At 46.6% G+C, this 20,548-nt stretch overlaps 1 protein-coding gene across 3 annotated transcripts in view; it reads left to right on the top strand.

Moving 5' to 3' along the window:
- The first annotated feature begins 17,247 nt into the window (after positions 1–17,247).
- The window catches only part of LOC147252884 (ubiquitin-conjugating enzyme E2 E2), a 32,492-nt gene continuing 29,191 nt past the window's right edge, over positions 17,248–20,548 (top strand). The window contains exons 1-2 of one of the 3 annotated variants that reach the window (XM_086217778.1): positions 17,248–17,485; positions 19,672–19,855. In XM_086217778.1, the coding sequence (XP_086073904.1) occupies positions 19,680–19,855 (176 nt within the window). In that variant the 5' untranslated portion in view covers positions 17,248–17,485; positions 19,672–19,679. Of the gene's footprint in view, positions 17,527–17,625; positions 17,648–19,671; positions 19,856–20,548 lie in introns of those variants that run through there. The other 2 variants (XM_086217779.1, XM_086217780.1) reach the window with 2 other exon arrangements.

Below are 20,548 nucleotides of genomic sequence, written 5' to 3'. Positions count from 1 at the left end.
TCCATTCTATGTCCCGTATGTACACAGAGGCCTGTTTCTTGGGACAGCACGGCGATGAACAGCGAGCGGGGAGTGCAAGCGAACCATTAATCTCCTCTCCTCGCCACACAGGAAAACAACCCACACCGTGAGCATTTCCCTAGTACTTATAGTTCTGCTTATTTACCGTTAAAGCTGTGCGGAGGATGCAAACCTGGAGAATTTGCTCTAAAAGCAACCACAAAAAGTTGAATAACTTACTGTGTGTGTCGGGGGGGGGGGTTAACTGTGAATAGATAACTAGAAATAGCAGCAGGGCTCTGTCTCTCTCGCTCAATTATAGTCCCAGTCGGAATCTTTATTACTGGCCTGAAACAGCACCTGTGCTGCCAAAGTGTATGGAGAAGGAAATAATTGGGCGGGGAAAGAACAAAACAAAACCAGAAACATCTGTTTGCAACAGTGAAATTTTTAAAAGCAAGTGTCCTACAGCACGACGCAATGAGTGTGCGCATTTTCTCCGCTCGATCAAGCTTTATTTATACATCCGCTGTCGAACAAATACAATTAAAGCAGAAGTACTTCGTTGACAGAAAGCTGGGAGATTGTTCAAACGAAAGACGGGGAAATAAGATTGAGAGCCTCACGTCCTCTGAAAGATGAGAAAGTAGTTCATAGTTCAGATATTGATCAAATTTTAAATGATGAACACATGATTATCCCGTTGAGCCCCAAGAGTTTCTGGAGGTCAAGTTCACCTGAAAAGAAAAACCCTGAATACGTCAGGAACAGCTCAGCGACCATCAAGGTCTACATCCGGGATCTGGATCGGTGAGACCTCAGAGAAGGTTCTCCGAGTGCCGTTGTTCCCGTGTCTGAGTCATTGGTGATGAAGCGGAGGAGAAACGTTGGCCTTCACTGGGGAAGATGGTGGATAACGCCATGATGGCAACAATCCTACCGACACAAATACCCCAGAATCCATTCAGTACCACCTTGACTAGAACTGGACTTCATATGATAGAAATACCACAAAGTACAGGGACTGTATTTTGGCTTTTGTGTATACTTGGACACCCAAAATATAAATAAAGCCATCATAGGATAAATCAAATAAAAACAGTTTGGAATAACTATAGATGTGTGTAATAAAACCACAAAATTACAGAACATCACCAGGCCAGACTGAGTACGAGGGGTTTTTATGATTTAAAAATATATTAACACTCCTCTGGAAGACTTTTCCAACGTCTCGGGGCATAATTACAGAAAGCAGCTTCACCGAGTTCTCTGGCTCTGCTAAAAGAGGAGAACCAGAGGGTCTGAGGGGTCTTCCTGGTTCCTTACAAACTAAAAGCCTCACAGAGATGTGGTCCAACGCCTTGTCTAAATACATAAGAACACTTTTGATTCATGTGGAGGTGAAATCAACTCCCACAGCCGCCAAGCACTTCTGGACCAAGTGTCCAACACACACACACACACACACACACGACACGCAATCGCAAGTGATTGTGCCGCTTATTGAAAAGGAGGTTTTTTTTGTGTCTCAGCAGCAACGCATGCTTGATTGTTTTTGAATAACCGCTGATTGGTTGCAGCCCAGCTTTGCGCGCTCGTAAGGGAATAAAACGTGCCCTTAAAATTGGCTCCCTGACATGGAGGGTCCTTCCATGCAGTGGCAACACTGGAGGTCGTACCTGCAGGCCTGAAATCATTCTGTTCAAGAGCTGCCGCTGGAGATACGTTTCCGGGGCGTGTTTGATGGTGAAGCAAAATCACGCCGTGATGAAAAACAACACCATCCATCTTCTTTTGTGTAGGAAACGTGTAATTTCCCTGCTTGTACTGTAGCAATCAGCCTTGCATTGTCTGCGCTGATTTCATTTCGAGAAACGAACTGAAAATCACAAGGGATCGGAATAATTTAAACGCTCATGCGTCAGAATGTACTCGTCAGACAGCCCGACCGCGTCTGAAATCCTCGCCGCCGCGCCCTCCCCGCCGTGCTTAGATGTTCGTATCAATAAGGGTCTACAGCGGTGAGGCAGATGCACGATGGAGGAGCAGAAACCGCCATTCGAGACGCTCACACAGTTCACACAACTGCTTTTCACGGCAATAACTGAGCGCAGCACCATGAGCGCGTCCCGTGAGGGGAGAGAGAGAGAGAGTGCGCGCCGTTCTCCCGGAGCCTTCCGGCCTGCCTTTGAAGTATCTGGATCATGTATAAACATATTTGCCTTTAGACACGGTTTGTTTGAAGCATCTCCTAGCGCTCCCCGAGTAAACCAACCATACTAAACACAGATTTGTTCAACTGCTCACACCAGAAACGACTGAGGAAGCATTTAAGTAGCGATGATGGGGACTGGATGAAGTTATCAGTGTCACGAAGAAATAATCATCGAGAACCTCTACGTGCTGCGTTGCAAGTACGGAGGTGTGCTAGCCAGCTCGTCGTACCACTTTGCTCCTCCAGAGGCGTCTCATCGTGCAACGCCATTTCAAAAAGACGGTTGACTGCATAGAAACGGCTCCGTTTGTGGTGTGGGCAGGACAGAATTCACCCTCCGTCTGCCCCGCTGACCTCACGCATCGGAGACTGACTCAGTGTTTTTCAACTTGTCCCTTTTGTTATGAAGAGAGCTCCATTACTGCCTCGTAAAATAGTTTTGCGTATGGAAGAAATGCCCCGGGGCCAAGAGCGAGTTGGAGGTACTCGACTGACCCACAATGCACTGCACCTCTTCACACAGCACAGTGGGCTTTAGAGAAATTAACCCTGGAGATGATGGTTTATCCGGAGATACATCAACCTAACCAGGGTGCAAAATAAATTCACACGCTTCTGGATGTTTCCAGACAAACTGACAGAGTGTTTTCACCCCATAAAGTGTGGTGCCTTTCATTTACACAGTTTGGTGTCTTGTACACGCACCCCCCCGCCCGTCATTATGTCTTGTTGACTCGGGAAGTCAGAAACAGCAGCTCCACTCCTTTAGCTAGAAGCTAATGGAGACCAACAATTAAAAAACCACACAACTTTCCTAAAAACTGCTGTTTAGAAACTCCGATATTTTGATTTCAGTGCATTTAACAGGAAGTGCGAGTATATAATGTTTAACTGTATTTTATTCAAGAGGTTGGTTGGCAACATAGTGTTAGACTGTACAGATCCAATTGTTTATTGATTGAAAAAAGGGCTGATATGCCGCCCCCTGCTGTTTGGACTGTAGGTCATGCAGCCAACGGTGGGCCGATTCGTATGTATTGCACCTTTAACTCCACTGAGAGAGTTGAAGTTGCATTTGCTTTTAGAAAACTTTGGGGAACTTCTGTGCCGCGCGATTCGAGGCGAACTTTTACACGGTAGTTCTGCAGTGTTTGTTGTTTTTAGAATGTACCGCAGTAACTCGTCCAGGTGGTGGAGCAGAGAAAGACTCTGACTGCAGAGACCCTGCTTTCAAACTAACAACAATTTCATCTTCACTATTTGGTGCTCACCAAATACAATTTAGAATATATATATATATATATATATATATATATATATATATATTTATAAAATATAATTTTCATGCCCTCCATTGATCGACAATAAGCAGTCGTCATGAATGATGCAATAAGACGGGCGCTTCGTTCTGACGCCAGGGCTGCTGGACTCGGGTCAGCAGCCAGACGCTCCACAGGTACGGTGCGACCGCCTCTGCAGGGGGAACGTAGGAGGAAACCAGTTATGGTTGCATTTTAATTCCTTCAGATCCGGTTATTTGGGGGGGGGGGGGGGGGGGTGCAAAAAAAAAACAAAAAACAGCCGGCACGCTCCATAAACCCACTCACTGGAAAGATAAAGGTGAGGAAAAACAGAAACCACATTATTTATTTTACTAATAGAGCTAAAGGGAGAAGTTAAGAGCCATATGTCTCTGTTGCAATAATGGCAGCACAAACCTCTTAATTCCAATAAAAGAGGCATTTTAAAAAAAAGATTTTACTACAAGCCCTCAGCTCCAGAGGTCTGGAAGTTTCTATTTATGTGCATTTGGGGCTGAAATGAAGAGAAACAGAGCCGAGGGTGTAAAAGTGGCCTTTTTTTTTAAGCTCGAGACTTTTTTTTTATTATTATTATCACCAAGGTTTTTATCTTTTTGTCAAACCTGCCCTCCAACACTTACTAACACCTGCTGTTCTTTGCCCCCCCCCCCATTACAAATCAATGCTTAAGAATAAGCTTATAATTTGCTAGATGATAATTTTGTCCTGAACAAGCCAGAGACGGTCTAACTGATGTCTTTGATCGTAGTCCCTGTGTTAATATGAGAGAGTCGATTAATCGTTCCTCCAACTGAAACTGGACTTTTTTTTAAAGGCACCAGCGGTTGGATTTTAAGCAGGAACACGCCGCCGAGCCCGTCCTCCACCTGCGCCGACATCACGGTCTCCACTCCCCTGCTAGTCTCCCGTCTTTGCACAGATTTCCCTGCTCCACACTCACGTCATCAGATTTCTTAATTTCCTGTGGTCATAACAATTACGGCCACTAGATGGCATCTCATCAATCTGCCATCGATGTGCTTGGTCGTCCCTGCCTGCATTCGTGACCTATCCAGCCTTCATTTCCTGCCGGTGTGATTACACGAGAAGTGAGACCTCTTTTCTTTTTCTTTCAACCAAAGTCCAATTTCATACCAGCTAACAGCTGATTTTAAAGGACTCGGCGCTATCAAAGAAAAGCTATAAAACTCCCTGAAGACCAAATGCCTCTCCGTGACATTTCAGGAGGGCGATTACACCTGGCGAAACAATTTAAAGCCTTGAAGGCTCGTTGACATCAAACGACTGTGGGACGGGAGTTAATTTTTCCTTGCTAAAGGGCCTGTAAGGGAAGCTTTTAAACAGCTTATGTTCCGCTGCAGAAGCCATCCTGCCGAACACAGCGATGATGGGTCTCAGTGACCTTGGGTGTGCTGCGGTCTGTCTCGTCACAGAGCGGCGGCCTCGTCCAAATCAATCTCTCAAGTGCTGTCAACCCTGAGTGGAAGAGGGAAAACACACCCGCCGCCTCACGTCCCCCCCGTCCCCCCGTCCTCCTCACCCCGCTGCCTTGACATGAAGATGACAACAAGGTGATGGGGAGAGTGTGCGCAGGGAGAAGGGAAACATGAGAAGGGAGGTCTGGTGACTAGCACAGGTCTCAGAGCCCCACCTTGTGTTCAAAAGCAGGAAGTGACACGCCAGCATGCAGGCTTGTCATCTTGCTATACTTGTGAGGACACACTCGCCAACATCTGAGCCCTTTCACCTTCACATAAAACGCTCCACTAGATCATAAACCCTCAGCTCTCAGGCCAAGTCTTCAGCGTCAAACCAGCCTTTGATGCTTTGTGGAGCCGATCATGTCAAATGTCCTCACTGGAATAGAAAGACATCCTCACACATAAGGGGGGAGAGAGAGAGAGAGAGAGAGTAATGATATCCCTACAGAGTCAGAAACACTGATTGTTCAGGTGCTGAATACACAGCAGAACAGATTTCCAAGGTGGTAAAGTACACGCACGCACGCACGCCTCTGCACGGTTGCATTCACACAGCACAAAGTCAGAAAAGTGGAACAAACGCTTATTGTGCGTTCATGCTATCTTTTATGCATTAAATTAGATGCCATTGGTGCCAGTAAAGCACACTGAAGTGAACTAAACCAAATTGGAAGTCGGGGCGTGCAAAGCAACAAGAAGTGATGGTCAAAGTCACAGCTTAGCAACCGTAACTAGGCACCGCGGGCCTGCCAGGCTTGGGGGCTTCTGCACATGATGAAACACGGGGCTGTTTGAAACAACCATGCCTTCTTTTTTATTGTTATTGTTGCTTCCTAGCGTTTAGGAGGCCAAGACGTGCAGGTGGACAGAACTAATTAATGCGCTCGTTTCCATCGTTTGTGTTCTCCAGTTAATCGCCGGCGCCTTTGATTGCGCTTTGGTTCCTGGCCTCGGTGCCGTTCGTGGTGCTGCGCGTTCACACACCGGACTGCTCGGATTTAATAAGGTTTCATCGTGATTGTGCACCGAGATATGTGGCCATGTTTCAGCTCTTAAAAACAACTTTGCCAGATCCTTTAAAAATATTTCACATTGAATGTTTGCCATAAAGGCGATGTCTTGGCTCTGGGTTCCGGAGTTCTTGGTGAATGTTCTCATCATCGTCTTCTTCCAAGTGCTGGCGGACTCGGAGGGCCTCGCCAAAGCCATTAACGGCGCTCTCAAGAAGAAGGAAAAAAAAAAAATCCAAATCAATACCACAGATTATTAATGAGGACGGGAAATGACCTGCAACTGAAATATGGACGTTGCGGCTGCATGACATGTGACTTAACCAATATGCTATTATAAGCCTCAAATTAATAATTGAATAATTAATTGTTAATTGAATAATTCAACGATATCGTATGAATTCCCTCACTGTAAAAAAAGAAAAAAGTGTGCAGCAGGGGTTTTTCTGCTTCCTCGCTCCATTCTGATCAAACCCACATCAATTTCAACCTTTCAGAGTTTTCAATGATCAATAAACATGAATCAATATACCAGGACAAACAAAACCAGATTTTGAAAAAAAAAAAAAAAAAGTGCTTTCTTTGAGTTGGTATAAATGCTATAAACCCTAAAAGCACCATTTTTTTAGAATATTTTTTTTCCACTTTTGCTCACTTTGAGCGACGAAACTTCCCCACGATCATCAGCTTACCGACATCTTTCATATATTTTCTGATTTATTCACTTTTTTTAAGTCCCATTAAACCAATTAGAAGCTTTTCCCAACGATCCGGCCTCCCCCCCTCCCCCCCAACAGTTTACATTTTCAAATGTTTCTCGGGTCTTATTCTTACTCTCATTTGTGCACAGTTCAAATTCCCATTTCGTCATTCAACCCTGTTTTAATGCGTTTTCAGCTTTGCGGACCAGCGTGACGAAGCAAACCTTCATTTGTCTCGCACCTCTCATGTTCACGTGATTCGTCTTGCGTCGGCATCGCAGACCAACATCCGCTTTTCAGCCCTCACGCTACAATTCTGGCCTTTTCTACTCGGATGGGTTTGCTAACGCGGAGGAGGCCGGGATCTGCGACCTGTACCTCAACCTGTCACCAGGGGGCGGTCGTAAACTGTTGGCTTCATGTTGACGGCGCCGCCATCTTTCTATACGGTCCATGGTTTAAGTGTTCCATGGAGCAGTGAGCAGTTGTTGTTTTTTTTTTAGAAACCACCGGCTGGAAAACAGTTTGCAAGCTGCGGTGCCGAGAACAGAATGAGATCATGGTGAATCAGCAGAACAGATGAATTGTGCTTTTGGCATGGAACGCATTTCAGTCAGCCAAGTGACATGATTACCAGCCGCAACAGCGTGGGGCCGGTATTGTTTTCGTGTGTGTGTGTGTGTGTGTGTGTGTGTGTGTGCCCCATCAAGGCAAAATGTTGTCTGTCCTGGAGACACCTGCTGTACCGGGAACTATCACAGATGCCAGTTTGAGTGTTTTGGCCAATTTTTAAATCCTTCCATGGTCACATTTTTCTACCCATGAGAGCATCATCATCATCGGTCAACCATCTAAAGGGTAGAGTTGTACCCTGGAGTCCTAAAACGGCTGGGGTCCCAGCAGGGCACCAGTTGGGGGTTCGGGAGTCGGGAAGAGTCCGTTTGCCCCCAGCTTGCCAGCCAGGACTTCATTAATTCTCCAAATCGATAGGGGGCAGCATATTACCAGCAATTTGGGGGTGTCCACCCATGTGACTGGAAACAGTTATTTATTTAAGAATGAGCTGAACGATGGCACGGACCAGGCTCAAGAACTGTTACCAGGGAAAGCAGGTCGAGGCCACCGGCTGATTGTTCCCCGTTATCTCACTCCAGTTTGGTTTTTCAAACTCGGTGCCGACGGAGCGACGTTTGCGCGTCACTCATCACAAGCTAGGATTGCCTTCTCACAGCGTCTGTGTTACATCAAAGCCTGTTGTTGCAGGGTTGTAAGACCCCTGATTGAATGCAGATTTCACCTGCCCCCCCCCCCCCCCTTTGTGTTCTGGAGTCACAAAGGTGTGATGCAGGATGGGAAAACATGTCTCCTTCAGCTTAAAACAACGATTTGTGAGGATTTGAAAGGCAAAACACGCCTTTTTGGGGTGAAGTTTCACGTCAATGCTCCAGTGCTTGACGATCAGAGACGTATTATCAGACAGGCACGGACGCAGCTGGTCGAAGGTGAATGCGTGTGTGTGTGTGTGTGTGTGTGTGTTATATTTGGGTCACTTTTCCCTTGCTAACAGAATCCGCCAAGTTTAAAGTGCGACTTCAGAGCAACGGTCTTAAACTGACATTAACTACGGTCATTTAGAGCCAGTTGGTCCTTGACTTTGCTGATTCACTGTGGGAAAATATGAGCCTGACTGCTGCACAACTTTGTAGCTCGTTTCCAAGTTCCAAAGTTTGACTCCCCAGTGTGTCATCTTGGCACCGAGGACATTTGAAAATTACATGCTTGTTTTTGCAATTGTTGGCTTCACTTCAGCACAAAAGTCAATAGCACAACTGATCAGCCATGCACATCATGGCAGATGGATTTCATTCTGTCTGTCTGTGTCTCCCCTGCACCCCCACCCCCTCACCCCAAGTCTCTCCCTGCAACATCTGTGTCAAATCCAAAGACAACAATGTCACTCCACTCGAGCACACTTAACACTTATCCATCCAATCTGCTGGCAGGTCCAGTAACAAGGATCTGCCACGGGACTCACAGCCCATTGCTTCAGGATTGGTGTTAGGTGACCAGGGGGGACCAGCAAACATGCAGGACCAGGTTTTGGATTGTTCCAGGGGTTAAATTTTATCCACAGGATTTCCATCACAAAAGCCTCCTCAGCAGTGAGCAGACGTGACCTTGGGGCCTGCTGGGGACAAACTGAGGAAGTGAATTCACTGAAGAGCCACCCATTCACGTGTAGGTCTAATAGGTCGCTGTCTATCACACCGAGCAGCCCGCCCCCGCCCCCACCTCGTCCTCTTACACCGGCCAGAGCCTCTTTATTATGCTGATCTAATGACTGTGGAGAGTAATCGAAAAGACCTTCATTAGAATGGGGCTGGTGTGCAGCGCGGCGAGCCAGATCTGAACTGACACTGGGCGCCATACCTGCCAACTTGGGTGAGCTTGAGAGGAGGCAGCAGTTGAGTGTCTTTCTCTCCTTTGAAATCCATCAAAGAAGTTCTTTTATGTTTCACTTTATTGATCTCACAGTTGGAAAATTCTCAGCCACACAAACAGCAATCGATGCAATGCACACAGAGAGAAAGAGCAGTTGAAGCGCATAGGAAAAAAGTACCAGATAATGTGTTGCTGGGAGGAAAAAACATGTGCTTCACCTTTAAACGACTCACAAATAGGGTTTTTTTTGGGGCACGTGAAGATGTTTTTTCCATCCTCCGTTACTTCTTTGTGAAAGAGAATGCTGAAAGAGCCGGCCATGTCTGTTTATCTAGAAACAGAAGCGAGCCAGAGGGGTTATGGTTTTGTTGGGTTTTAGCTTCAAGTGCTAACTGGGCGTCGGGCAGGATAAAGAAAAATGTGGCCTCACTGCAGTGTTTTTAAATGGGGGGTTTTTAGACTCACGCTTTCACCCCAGCGGGAAACCCTGGACAGAATTTTGTGTCATATAAGTTGTGCTTATTTGATCATTTTAGAATGAGCCATCAAGTTGTTTTTTTTGTGCATGTTCTCACCATGTGCTCGCACTTCCCAACAGACAGCAGGCGCATGTCTGCATGCGTCTCACCGCGGCATAGTGAAACTAGCCTCGTTAGCTCCTGACTTTAGCAGTGGATTTTTCCAAAGAGAAGATGTGACTCTCTGTATCTAATACGTTTCGACCACTGACCAGAAAATGTACAACTATATTAGCTAATAAATATAGATTTCTGGTATTTGTTGGTCTCTGAAAAACAGAAAAGACATTCGCTGGCACAACCGTTTTAGTAGCCAAGCCAGTTCATCTGAGCAGCAGCCTCTGGGTTTTGGGGCCGGTTATTGGCATGTTTATTTGGAAATAAGTTCCATTAAAGCTTCAGTGCAGCTCAGATGTCTCCATCTTCAGGCAGTGACGGATATTACCAACAACTGTCAACGTGTGCTGGCATCATAGGCTGCACCGTAGCACCGTAGCCTGTCACAGCTGTGAAAGAGTGCATAAATTGTTTTTGGGGTGTCACACAACCAGAATTTGATCCATTTGATCGAATGACCTTGGTTTGTAAAGTCCAGAAGATGATTTCACTGCATGATTAAATATTTCATCCATGTAGAGCACGGCAGAGTGCTGACAGGAAGCAGTCAGCTCAGCTTGTGTTAAGTGTCTGGCACGGGGGCCCTGCCCATAGAGCGGGGCTGCCCGGACTACTGCCTGCAGCCCTAATCTGGTCAGCTAAGGCCTGCCAGATATTTTTTAAAAAAGGGCTTGATAACAAAATGTTTTAAAAATAATGTAAAAAATATTTCCTAACAATGATGCTGTGTCACTTTGGTTCGGTAAAATGCTCTTCACACGTGGGATCCCTAATTATATATTTACATATTTATATACTTATTTATTTTCAGAATTTGATCAGCTGGCAGAGTAACACTTTGAGCAAATGAGGAATAATGAAAAGGAGAGGCAGAGGCAGCGGTCCACGGTCAACAGGCATGTTAACAGCACAATATTTGTTTGCTTTTGGCCTGCAGCCCCCATTAAGTTTTAGTTTTGGTCCTCCAAGGGATGAAATTCGCCTCCCCGCCGCAGCACACATTGGCTGTGCATCCTCTCAGTGCTGCAGGATCGCCAGCACTCCTCTGTGGTGACGCGCCACTGTTTGCACTCACGGTGCCAACACACATACTCATATACTGTGAAATGTAGGTTTAGCCGGAGGCGACCGGCTTTGTGAGCATTCTGCAAAGTCTTTTGGCGGGACTTTGGGGGTGAGGGAGCTTCTTTAATATGTGAAAGTGCTGCGCTTAAACACAGCATCCGTTGAAATGAAAGGGGTCTCCACATTACTGCCTGCGTCTCCAGGGGCCTCTGACTGTGCATGCTGCATAGTTACAAACGGCATATTAAAAAAAAAAGAGTCCTGGAAGACAAATATTTGCCGTAAGTCCGCTCTTTGACTGTAAAAACAATGTAAGTGAAGCTAATCACAGTTTGGTTATATTCAACCCTGAACATTCTTCTCTTAACTTTAACAAAGAATAGGCTTTCTGCAATATGCTGTTCCTATGATCCTTTTCCAACTGCCTTAATCACCACTTGTGTGACTGAATGTATTACTTGTGCAGGATCCAAGATCCAAGAAGAAAATTTGACTTGGAGAGCAGCCACTCCAAACTCCTTCAAAGTTGTAAAAGAGAATAAAGGCTTGAAAATTCACTCTTCAAGAAATCGTTCATATTACTTTCCCCATCCCTTTCACCTCTCTCCACCCACACTTTGCTAGCACCTGATCTTTTTTTGGGTCTAAAAACTGGCGAGGCATTTTATCATTCCTCAAGTAGAACCCTCGAAGTATTATTCTGAATATTTTCTGGCATCAGTTTTCTGGCAAATGTTGGTTTGATCCTTCTTGGTGGTTTGAAAGGAGATTAGCAGCGTTTTATTGATTGTGATTCAGTTCAGTGAAAGAAATGGAGTTTAACTACCAGTGTCATCACTCAACGGCTGGCTTTTTTCTTGTAAGAATAATAGAACAATAATAATAATTTCAATTTACATAGCGCCTTTCACGACACCCAAGGACGCTTAACAATAACACACACAAAAAAAAAACCCTGAACTGTTCTTGCGAGTATTCACAGCAACTAAAACGTTCACCTTTTTTTTTTTTTTAAAGGTGTAAACCAGCAGTTTTTGGTGCATGAGGGTACACTGGACATTTCAAAGCCCAAGATCAGAATTCAAAATGGCCGCTGGCTCCACGCATCTATCATCTCAGTGCTTTGATGATAAGCCTTTTTTGGTCATTCGTGGTTCTCCCTGTAACATCCTCGATGGTTTAAAGTGACAAATGCCACATAGTTGCCGTTGGAATTTCTGGACAGAACTGTTGGAAATCGTGTGACATCGATACTGAGGCAGAAGAGTCCACAAAAGGAGGGCGGAGGGAGCAGTGAAACTGGGACGCCGGTGTTCAAGGATACCGGGTGGAGATGTGGTGGTCACTGCTGTTTAGTGCTGTTTTGGGAGACGGTGTAAGAGTGAGCAGGGAGAGGATCCGCCGTGCACCGGCAGCTTCCTGTTTCCATGCTCGTTTGAACCGGACCTGGTGTTTTGGTACCAAGCGTTAACCACATACCAGGGTCAAACCTGCGGGGTCAGGAGGGTCGTAACAAACGGCTTATAGAGCTGTGTGGGTTGGAGGACTTGTTAAAGCCATAAATTAAATCTTGTTTATACACACACACACACACACACACACACTTGTATAACACATATTTACTTTTCAACCTTGTGGCAAATTCCCAAGTTATCCATTTCACAATGAACATTAATAGTCCAGTGAATCAGAATGTAAACAATACATGCCTGGCGTGCTGTAATTGCGCTGCTCTATTGATCTTTGAATATTCCGCCTGCAGCGAGCAAAGAAAGGGAAGCATATCGGATATTGTGAATTTTGTTGTTGTTTTGTTTCGCCTTATTTCAGGAGAGTGTGCAACACGCATGAATGTCATTAGCAGGCATTTCACTCAGAAGGAGTACCTTTCACATCACGCTCTGGTTAGGAGCCAGTTATTGAACAAGTTATTCTTCATAGATTACGACTGATCCCCCCCCCCCCCAGGCGTCTGTATGGCTCTCGGAGGATTTACTCTTCAGAAGGCAGAGGGAAATCCTGGAGAAGAGGGAAGTGCTTCCAGGAACCATTACCTCTCACTATGGGGTCATTAATTCAGACAATAACCGCGTTGGCCCTCAGCAAACTGTGTTTTACATCACAGTGTTACGAGACAATGACAATGCAAGGGGACCAAAAAAAATTCAAAAAAACGGTTCGGTGTTTCAATCAAAGACGGTTTGAGTATCAGTGAGATGTGAAGCTCATTAAGCGGTTGTGCAGAGAGAATTCACATCGTAAGAAAAAGAGAAAAACCGCAACAGGCAATGTGTCCGCATCAAAGCAACGTATTTATATGAACTAAAGGAAAGTTTAAAAAATCAACAATTGATCAAATATGAGTTTTATCATGTTTATCCCATTTTTTTGTTTTCTTCAATACTGTAACTGTCGGGGTGGATTTTGTGAGTGGCAGATGCATACTAACGCCACACATTCTCAACATGCAGAAGAGTTGAGTGAGTCCACAAAAACAGGGGATGCGAATGCTTCCGTAACTCACCGAGTGGTTTACCGGAGTCCAAACCCTTCGTTTTCCTTCACCTCCACTCTTAAAACACCGGCATATCCTGGCATGGCGGCGAAAAAGTGTTCTATTCAGGCGGATATTGGTTTCTGATTGGTTTAGCAATATCAAATCAAATTCCCGGCCCCCCCAAAAGAAATCAGTGAGGAGGTGGTGTCAGGCTGATGACCAACAGTATGGCAGTGGACTCAGGATAACCTTTACGTTGGCTTCGCTCATCTTTCCAGGTCAGCTCTGGCGCATTTTATGATGGGAAATGGGTCACATATGGTCTTGGTCTGAGGCTGGGGGCCTGATGGTGCAGGCAGTGGTGGTGAGGCCAGGCCGGCCGTACGTGAGAGTTTTCCCACCGTTACAGATGACACCTCTCAGACGCCGCTCACCACAGACGTCACAGGGCTGAACGCCTCCGGAATGGAGAGCACGTTGACCAGCAGGAGCCAGGATGCTCCTTTGGCGTCCACTTGTCCTTAATTCCTAACTTAAGAACACTCACGAAGTGTCGGTCCAGAGAACGCCACAGTCAGACAAGAAGCTCCGGTTCCATTTCGACGGAAGAACCCCGAGGACGAGAGAGGGAAGGCCTGTCTTAAAATATATTTTGTTCTGACAAAATCTTACTTAGCGTGGATGGCAAGGAAATGTCTTGTTCCATCATCCAGAGCTGGACCCCCCCCCCACACACACACACACACACACACACACACACACACACACACACACTTCACATCTCGTTGTGGCGCCGCTGAAACTCAGTGTGAGGAGTCATCGATCCCGTCTGATATCGGGCTGCTGAGGGAGCAGCGAGCGGGATGACGGGCTTTTAAAATGATGTGGATGGGATTCTGTGGCCTCCTGATCCGTTGAACACCTCGCAGGAGATTTTAGATCGACGTGCGAAAGTGGCGCTCACCTCCGCCATCGTCACCAACACACCAGATGGGGGAATGTCTGTTGGCTGGCAGATTGTGTGGTCCGGAAACTTTAACTAAATGCCTGATAACCCTTTAATTTGTCGCCTGTCTGTATGTTTTGAGTGTGGGATTGGTGGTTTTGTCTCTAATGGAACTGAGGTGTAAGAGTAAATGTTAGAGGGGGTGTATGAACATATATGTCCATAGATTCATAAATTGCAAGAAATAGTTGCTATAGAATAGCGTGATCGACACAAAATGGCTTTCTTAGCGGTGCGGTTGGACCACTTGAGTTTCTTTTCTGGGTTTTTTTTGGATTGTTACCTGAAGTTTGAAATGTGTAGTTTGAGCAAAAGCTGCTGCAGACCTTCCCCGGTGCAGAGCTGACCCCTATAGGAGGCTCTGCCCAAAATGACTGCCCCATATGGTTGCACTTATCTCGCTTTAGTGAGGGCACACGAGGGGCAGCAGCGCTGAACTCTATATTTTCAAACATTTATTCATCGACAAAACAGCATCTTTCAAACGAATATGCAGTTTGTGACCTGAGACAAACTGGGGAAGAAAAAAAAAACTATTTTATTGCGTCATTTATTATTCAAAAGGAGAAAACCTGGCTGAGGATGTTGTGCTGTGAGGAGGAGGAGGAGGAGGAGGAGGAGGAGAGCCGAGTTTACACTCTCTCAGTGTGGTTGTGATAGCCTGTTCACATCACCCGGGAAGCGCCACGACGCATTTTCAATAATCAATACCTGGTGATCCAATCAGTAAATACATACACGGAGGTATGTTTGAACTGAGAGGAGGCCGTCGGTACACGTAGACGCCGGTGCAGCTGGTCCTCAGGCAGCTACCAGCAAGTCTAATGCATGCAAATTACATCTGTTCTCACTCGCTGTTTTTATTCAGCTGTGCAGCAGCAATTTAACCCCAAACAATCTCCTGAAATGTTATCAGCATTGTGGTTGGACGAAAAAGAAGGGACTTAACTGGTGTTGCGCTACACAGATTTTGTGCGGAGAAGTATTAAGTGCTTTGTGGGTGCTTGGCTGGTTGTGTTGGACGGGTGGAGGAGTGTGCTTTTTCACAGCAGGGGAAACTTCGCCGACTTTAAATATTCCATGAAAGTGCTGCAGCAGCAGAGTGCTGTTTGAACTAAGAGGATCGCTGAACAAAGTGTTTAATTTATGCATTGACTTTTCCTCCGCAATTACAGAGACACGGAGATAGTTCTTAGTTTTTGGGGGCTCCGTTCAGCAGAGTCCCGAGGGGCCGGGTCACAGACAACGTCATCGTGTCGCAGCGCCTCCATGCAAAGATGGAATACGGAGTGGGCCATTTCAGAGTAGCACGGATGGTTTCCTCCTGCTGTTCAACCTCGACGCCCAATCCAGAAGGTTGAATTTGTGGCCAAAAAATAACAACAGAGTATTTCTATTCCAATACTGAACTAAAAAGCTGTTCTGATACAATAACGCAGCGCGTTGTCAGTTATTCCCTTGAGCCCAGTCTGCAAACTTCCAGACTTATCAGGGCAATACAATCTCAAACATCCAACCAAAGAGCCCCGGAGCATGTTCAAGCTTTGCAGCAGGACAGCTCTAAGTGTCTGGAAGTTCCTACAGGGGAGACAGTACACTAACTTGATGTTAGAAAATAGCTTATTATTGTTTGAGACTCACTAAAACTCTCTTTGAATGTAAGTTTGACTGTGAGGGGGCCACCTTCCGTTTCCTTCCATACCTTGGTGAATAAATCCTTGTTCGTGCACACGGGGACGCAACAGTCGTCCTCGCAGGTGAAGTGTTCCATCTGCAACTGAAGCTTGGCTGCATGCAAACCCAGTGATCGCTGTTCTGATGCCATCACGCCAAATGTTGCAGGTTCTCTCCCCCTGCCACGTCTGCAGACTTCCAAACTTATTAGACTTTCAGATCTCACGAAACAAACCAGAGAGCCCCGGAGCACGCGCAGGCTCTGCAGGACGGCCTTGGGTTTGTGTCTCTACAGCTCCTTTACCAACGGCAACAAGTCACATTTGCCTCTTTTTCTTTTTTTTCCTGCAAAGAGAAAAGTCAGCATTCACAGATATTTATCAGAACTCAAAACCGATCTTTCAGCGCCTCCAGTCTTGGACACACAACGAGGAGTTAAGGGAGTACCATCAGAATTTCCGCCACTTTATGTCATCCCAACCACAGATTCAGAGCATGGATCCATCAGCCCCCCACCCCCCCAAAAAAACCCAACTGAAACACAGCAGCTGTCCTTCTGGCTGCTGCTTCTAACACAGATACAAAGCTCGTACATGAGCTCAAGATTCTGCACTCTGGTCCGCTGCCGTTTCTCTCTCGGTACAGTGGTCACATTTGTGATGGGGAAAAAAATAAATAAATGAAACAAACAAACAAAAAAACAGAGAGGAAACTCCTCGCCTACTCAGACAGGGATCCGTACCACTCTTACCTGAGTTAAAAATTGAAGAAAAAAAACTTGTGTGTACACGTGTGTGCAGCTAGAACGCAGTATAAGTACATGAGTGGACAGAGGCCTTAAATACCACACGCTGCAAGCACACACTGCAGCAAGGGAGGGTGGAGGAGTGTGTGTGTGTGTGTGTGTGTGTGCGCGTGTGTTGGGGGGGGGGGGGGTGCAGTAGCGTTCCCTGCACATGTGGCCCAACAGTTCTCGCTACACCCCTGCAGGAGCTGGTGACTGAAGACACCGTCAGTTTGCTGGTATTAAAAAAAAAAAAAAGGTTGTTGTCTTCTATATTTAGTATCGTGATGGATGTAGTAGTGTGTGTGTGTGTGTGTGTGTGTGCGTGCGCGCGTGTGTGTGAACCACAGCTTCGTCGTCAGGCCCCCGCTTCTTCTCCTTCCCCAATGCAGCCCCTTGTGCACGAGCGGGGCGGGAGCGCGCTTGGAGGCGGTCCGGGGGCTGCCTCAGTTTTCCGTAATCGCTTTTCTACCGCTGCTACCTCCACTTAAATAGCAAGGACACGGGAGCGAGCAGACGGCCGTGTGTGCGTGTGAGAGAGAGAGAGAGAGCGTGTTTGGAGGGGATATACTTTTTTTTTCTTCTTCTTCTCGGTGCCTTTCTTGTAGGGGGATTACCACGCGGAACTGCCAGCATCGACGGCCAACCGCCAGGTAACGTCGACATTCAACCGCCGCTCGTAGATTGGCGAAAAGTAAGTAAATGTCCCGCGGAGGAAAAAAAAAAGTGTCGTTTTCCAGTGAGGAGGAGAAGGAGGAGGGAAAGAGAGAGAGAGGAGGAGAAGGAGGAGAAGAAGAAGAAGAAGAAGAAGGGGGGTGGGTGGACGGACGTGTGGGACGAGCCTCCCTTTGTGCCGAGGCAGGGTCACGGCTCTACAATGTGGACACTCCATAAACGCCGAGGATCCGGACATTTTTTTTTTTTTTTTTTACCCGCCGCTGCTTGCCTCCTCCCCCGGCCCTGACCGAGCTCCATCAGCCGCTCCGCCGTCGGTTGCTCGGGAGGACAGAAACGCCTTCTTCTTCTTCTTCAATGCGTCTTTTCATTAAGTTTCTAACTCGCAGGCCGATTCTACCTTTCCCTCCTCTTCCTCCTCTTTTCTTATTTACCCCCCCCCCCCCCCCCCCCGGTGAGGTGGTGCGAGCAGCCCCGCTCCCCGCCGCCTCCTCCCGGCCTAGCTAGCTGTAATGTTTTGTAGAACGGGCTCGCTTTCGACCCCTATTGTGTCTTTTACCAGCTAAAGAAGCCCCCATAACACACCGACACTTCGACTTGCCCCCACCCTCCCGTTGTTTTTTCGGCGTGGGGGGGGGGGGGGGGGGCTTGAATTCGACTCCCGTCTATTGAACCGGTTTTTAACGTCACATTTCAGATGTCTTCTCATTTACCGTGTAACGCCCCCCTCCTCCCCGGGAAAGGCAGGCTGTTGGACACTTCACCCCCACCTCCCTCCTCCCCCCTGCTTTGATCAATTACTTACTGATCGGGAAGCTGATATATTAATCTATTCGTGTCCATCAGCTCCCCTGCTTGTTGGGGCACCATCACCCGTTTCAGCCTCCTCTTTGTGGTCCACAAAGGATTAACAAACCGGGGATGAGCTCAGTTTATCAGGTGTCTCATCTGATGTGTCACTGATGCTCAAGTGAACCACTTTTACCCTTTTTTATTAAAAAAAAAAGAGAAGAAAATCACCCTAAAAATGTATAAAGAGTCATTCCATCCATCTAATGGCACAATTTGTCATAACAGTGTCTTACAATTACAGCCTATTGGTTTAAGAAGAAGGGGGGGGGGGGGGGGTCAGTGGTGCAGGGCAGCGATTAAGGCCAGTAAGGACCCTTCCATGAAGTCTTCTGAGCGGTTATATAAAACAAAGTTGTCTGCGGGTCTTAAAATGTCTCAGATATCATAAATAACAGGCCTTAAAAGTCTATTAAAAGCTGCTAAATTGTATGTTTATTGCCACAAACGTTTGCTCTTTATTTCACTGATTCGTTTTTTTTGTTTTTGTTTTTGTTTTCTCACGAGCTCCTCTTGTGTCACGGTCTACTTTAATTACGTTACAAATCTTTTTAAAAAAACAAAAAAACTATGATATAGATGCACGAAGGTCTGATTCTTTGACAGTTCCCTTTTTTTTTTTTGATCAGTTCCCAATCGATATTCAAACCAGTGGTTTTTATGAGGCTGGAGTGGGAACGCGGTGCAGGGGCACTGGAGGTTCAGTGTCTGCGGGGTCAAAGTAGTGACGTTACATCCTCTCCCATTAATCTATAAAGCCTGTAACGGATCAGAGCGCAAAGTGGCGCGTTCACGTGTTCAAATCGCTCCTTTTTGTCCTTCTGAAAGTCACAAATCTTAACAGTTCTGAGTCGAGAACCGGCAAGTCTGTAGCATTGCTGCTTGGAGGGGGGGAGGAGAGTAAAAGGATTCATTGATCATCTATATAATCGTTGAATAATGTTCTTTTGCTAGATGAGTCGCCACGATTCCGTCACCCTGTGAACCCAACTGACTGCAACAATCAGTCTAAGATAAAACCCCACACTGACCTGCAGTTCTCCAACCACAAAAGCGGTTATTTGTCCAAAATCCTGCCTCCATGTGGAAGCTGTGGAGACCCTGTCGGACATAATAAACACTTCTTAGTTTAATGCACCTTAGATGAGCTGTTTCTCTTCCACATTCAGCTCGATATTAATTACATTTAACCCTCTTTATCGTGGCCTCCGTGAACTCCAGCTGGTTTTCAAGCAATTTGACATTCCAGTGTTGTTTTGGGGTTTTTGTGTAGACTCGAAACCGTCGGTGACATCACTTGCTGTCCTTTCCTCAGGGCCCACGATGTCCAGCGAAGTGCAGAGACCGGACGACAGCCCCAGCACCAGCGGGGGAAGCTCGGACATTGAACAAAGGGAATCGGTACCACCTGAACAGGAGCGAGAGCAAGCACAGCCTAAAAAGAAGGAGACTAAGATCTCGAGTAAAACCGCTGCTAAACTTTCAACTAGTGCCAAGAGGTGAGGGGGGGGGGTCTGTCTTTTAAGTGTGGCATGTACGCAGGGTTGTTTGTTAAACTAAAAGCCTCTCCCCTTTGTGCCCCGGGGGTGTGAGCTTATATAAAAAGACTTGTGTCCCACAGGCATTGTCACGTCAAACATCCATGCGATTCAGTGTGACATTAACCCACAGGAAAGAGGCAACACACACGCACACACACACACACACAGCTCACACCGGAATGTCAATACAGTCATTTCACAGAGATATCCTCATTCCAGCCGGGGTCGGTGGAAGGATTTGCCTCACCACCTACGAGCACCTCCACCGGTCTTACAACTCGCCCACCCCCCCCCCAAAAAAAAGACAGGCGATGACAGAATTATGCAACCAGTTCAGCAAGGGGTTAACCGAGGCTGCGGAATCTTTTTCAGAACGGCAGATGATGTTATGAACATCTCGCTTTTGTGTGCTTTGCTGGAGAGCGTCCACGCTGAGTGGCCTTCAACACAACGAGGGGCTGTAATGTGGAGAGGCTTCACTGTTGTCTGAGGCGCTGCGAGTTTAGCAGCTGCGTTTGCACTCGACGGCCCTTCACGCTATGAATCATCACTTAGCGAGGGTTATGTGTTGCTAATTCTCGCAGCAGTTGTGTTTATTCTCAAGCTTGATGTTGCTTTTTTGGCGCGGCGATCGTAGATCACCGCGGAAGC

Source organism: Aulostomus chinensis, chromosome 11 (assembly GCF_037954235.1).
Source record: "Aulostomus chinensis isolate RoL2024-O1b breed Wild chromosome 11, RoL_Achi_v1.0, whole genome shotgun sequence".
NCBI classification, from domain to species: Eukaryota; Metazoa; Chordata; class Actinopteri; order Syngnathiformes; family Aulostomidae; genus Aulostomus; species Aulostomus chinensis.
Note: the sequence above shows the minus strand (reverse complement) of the source record. Positions and strands in the feature narration are given on the sequence as shown.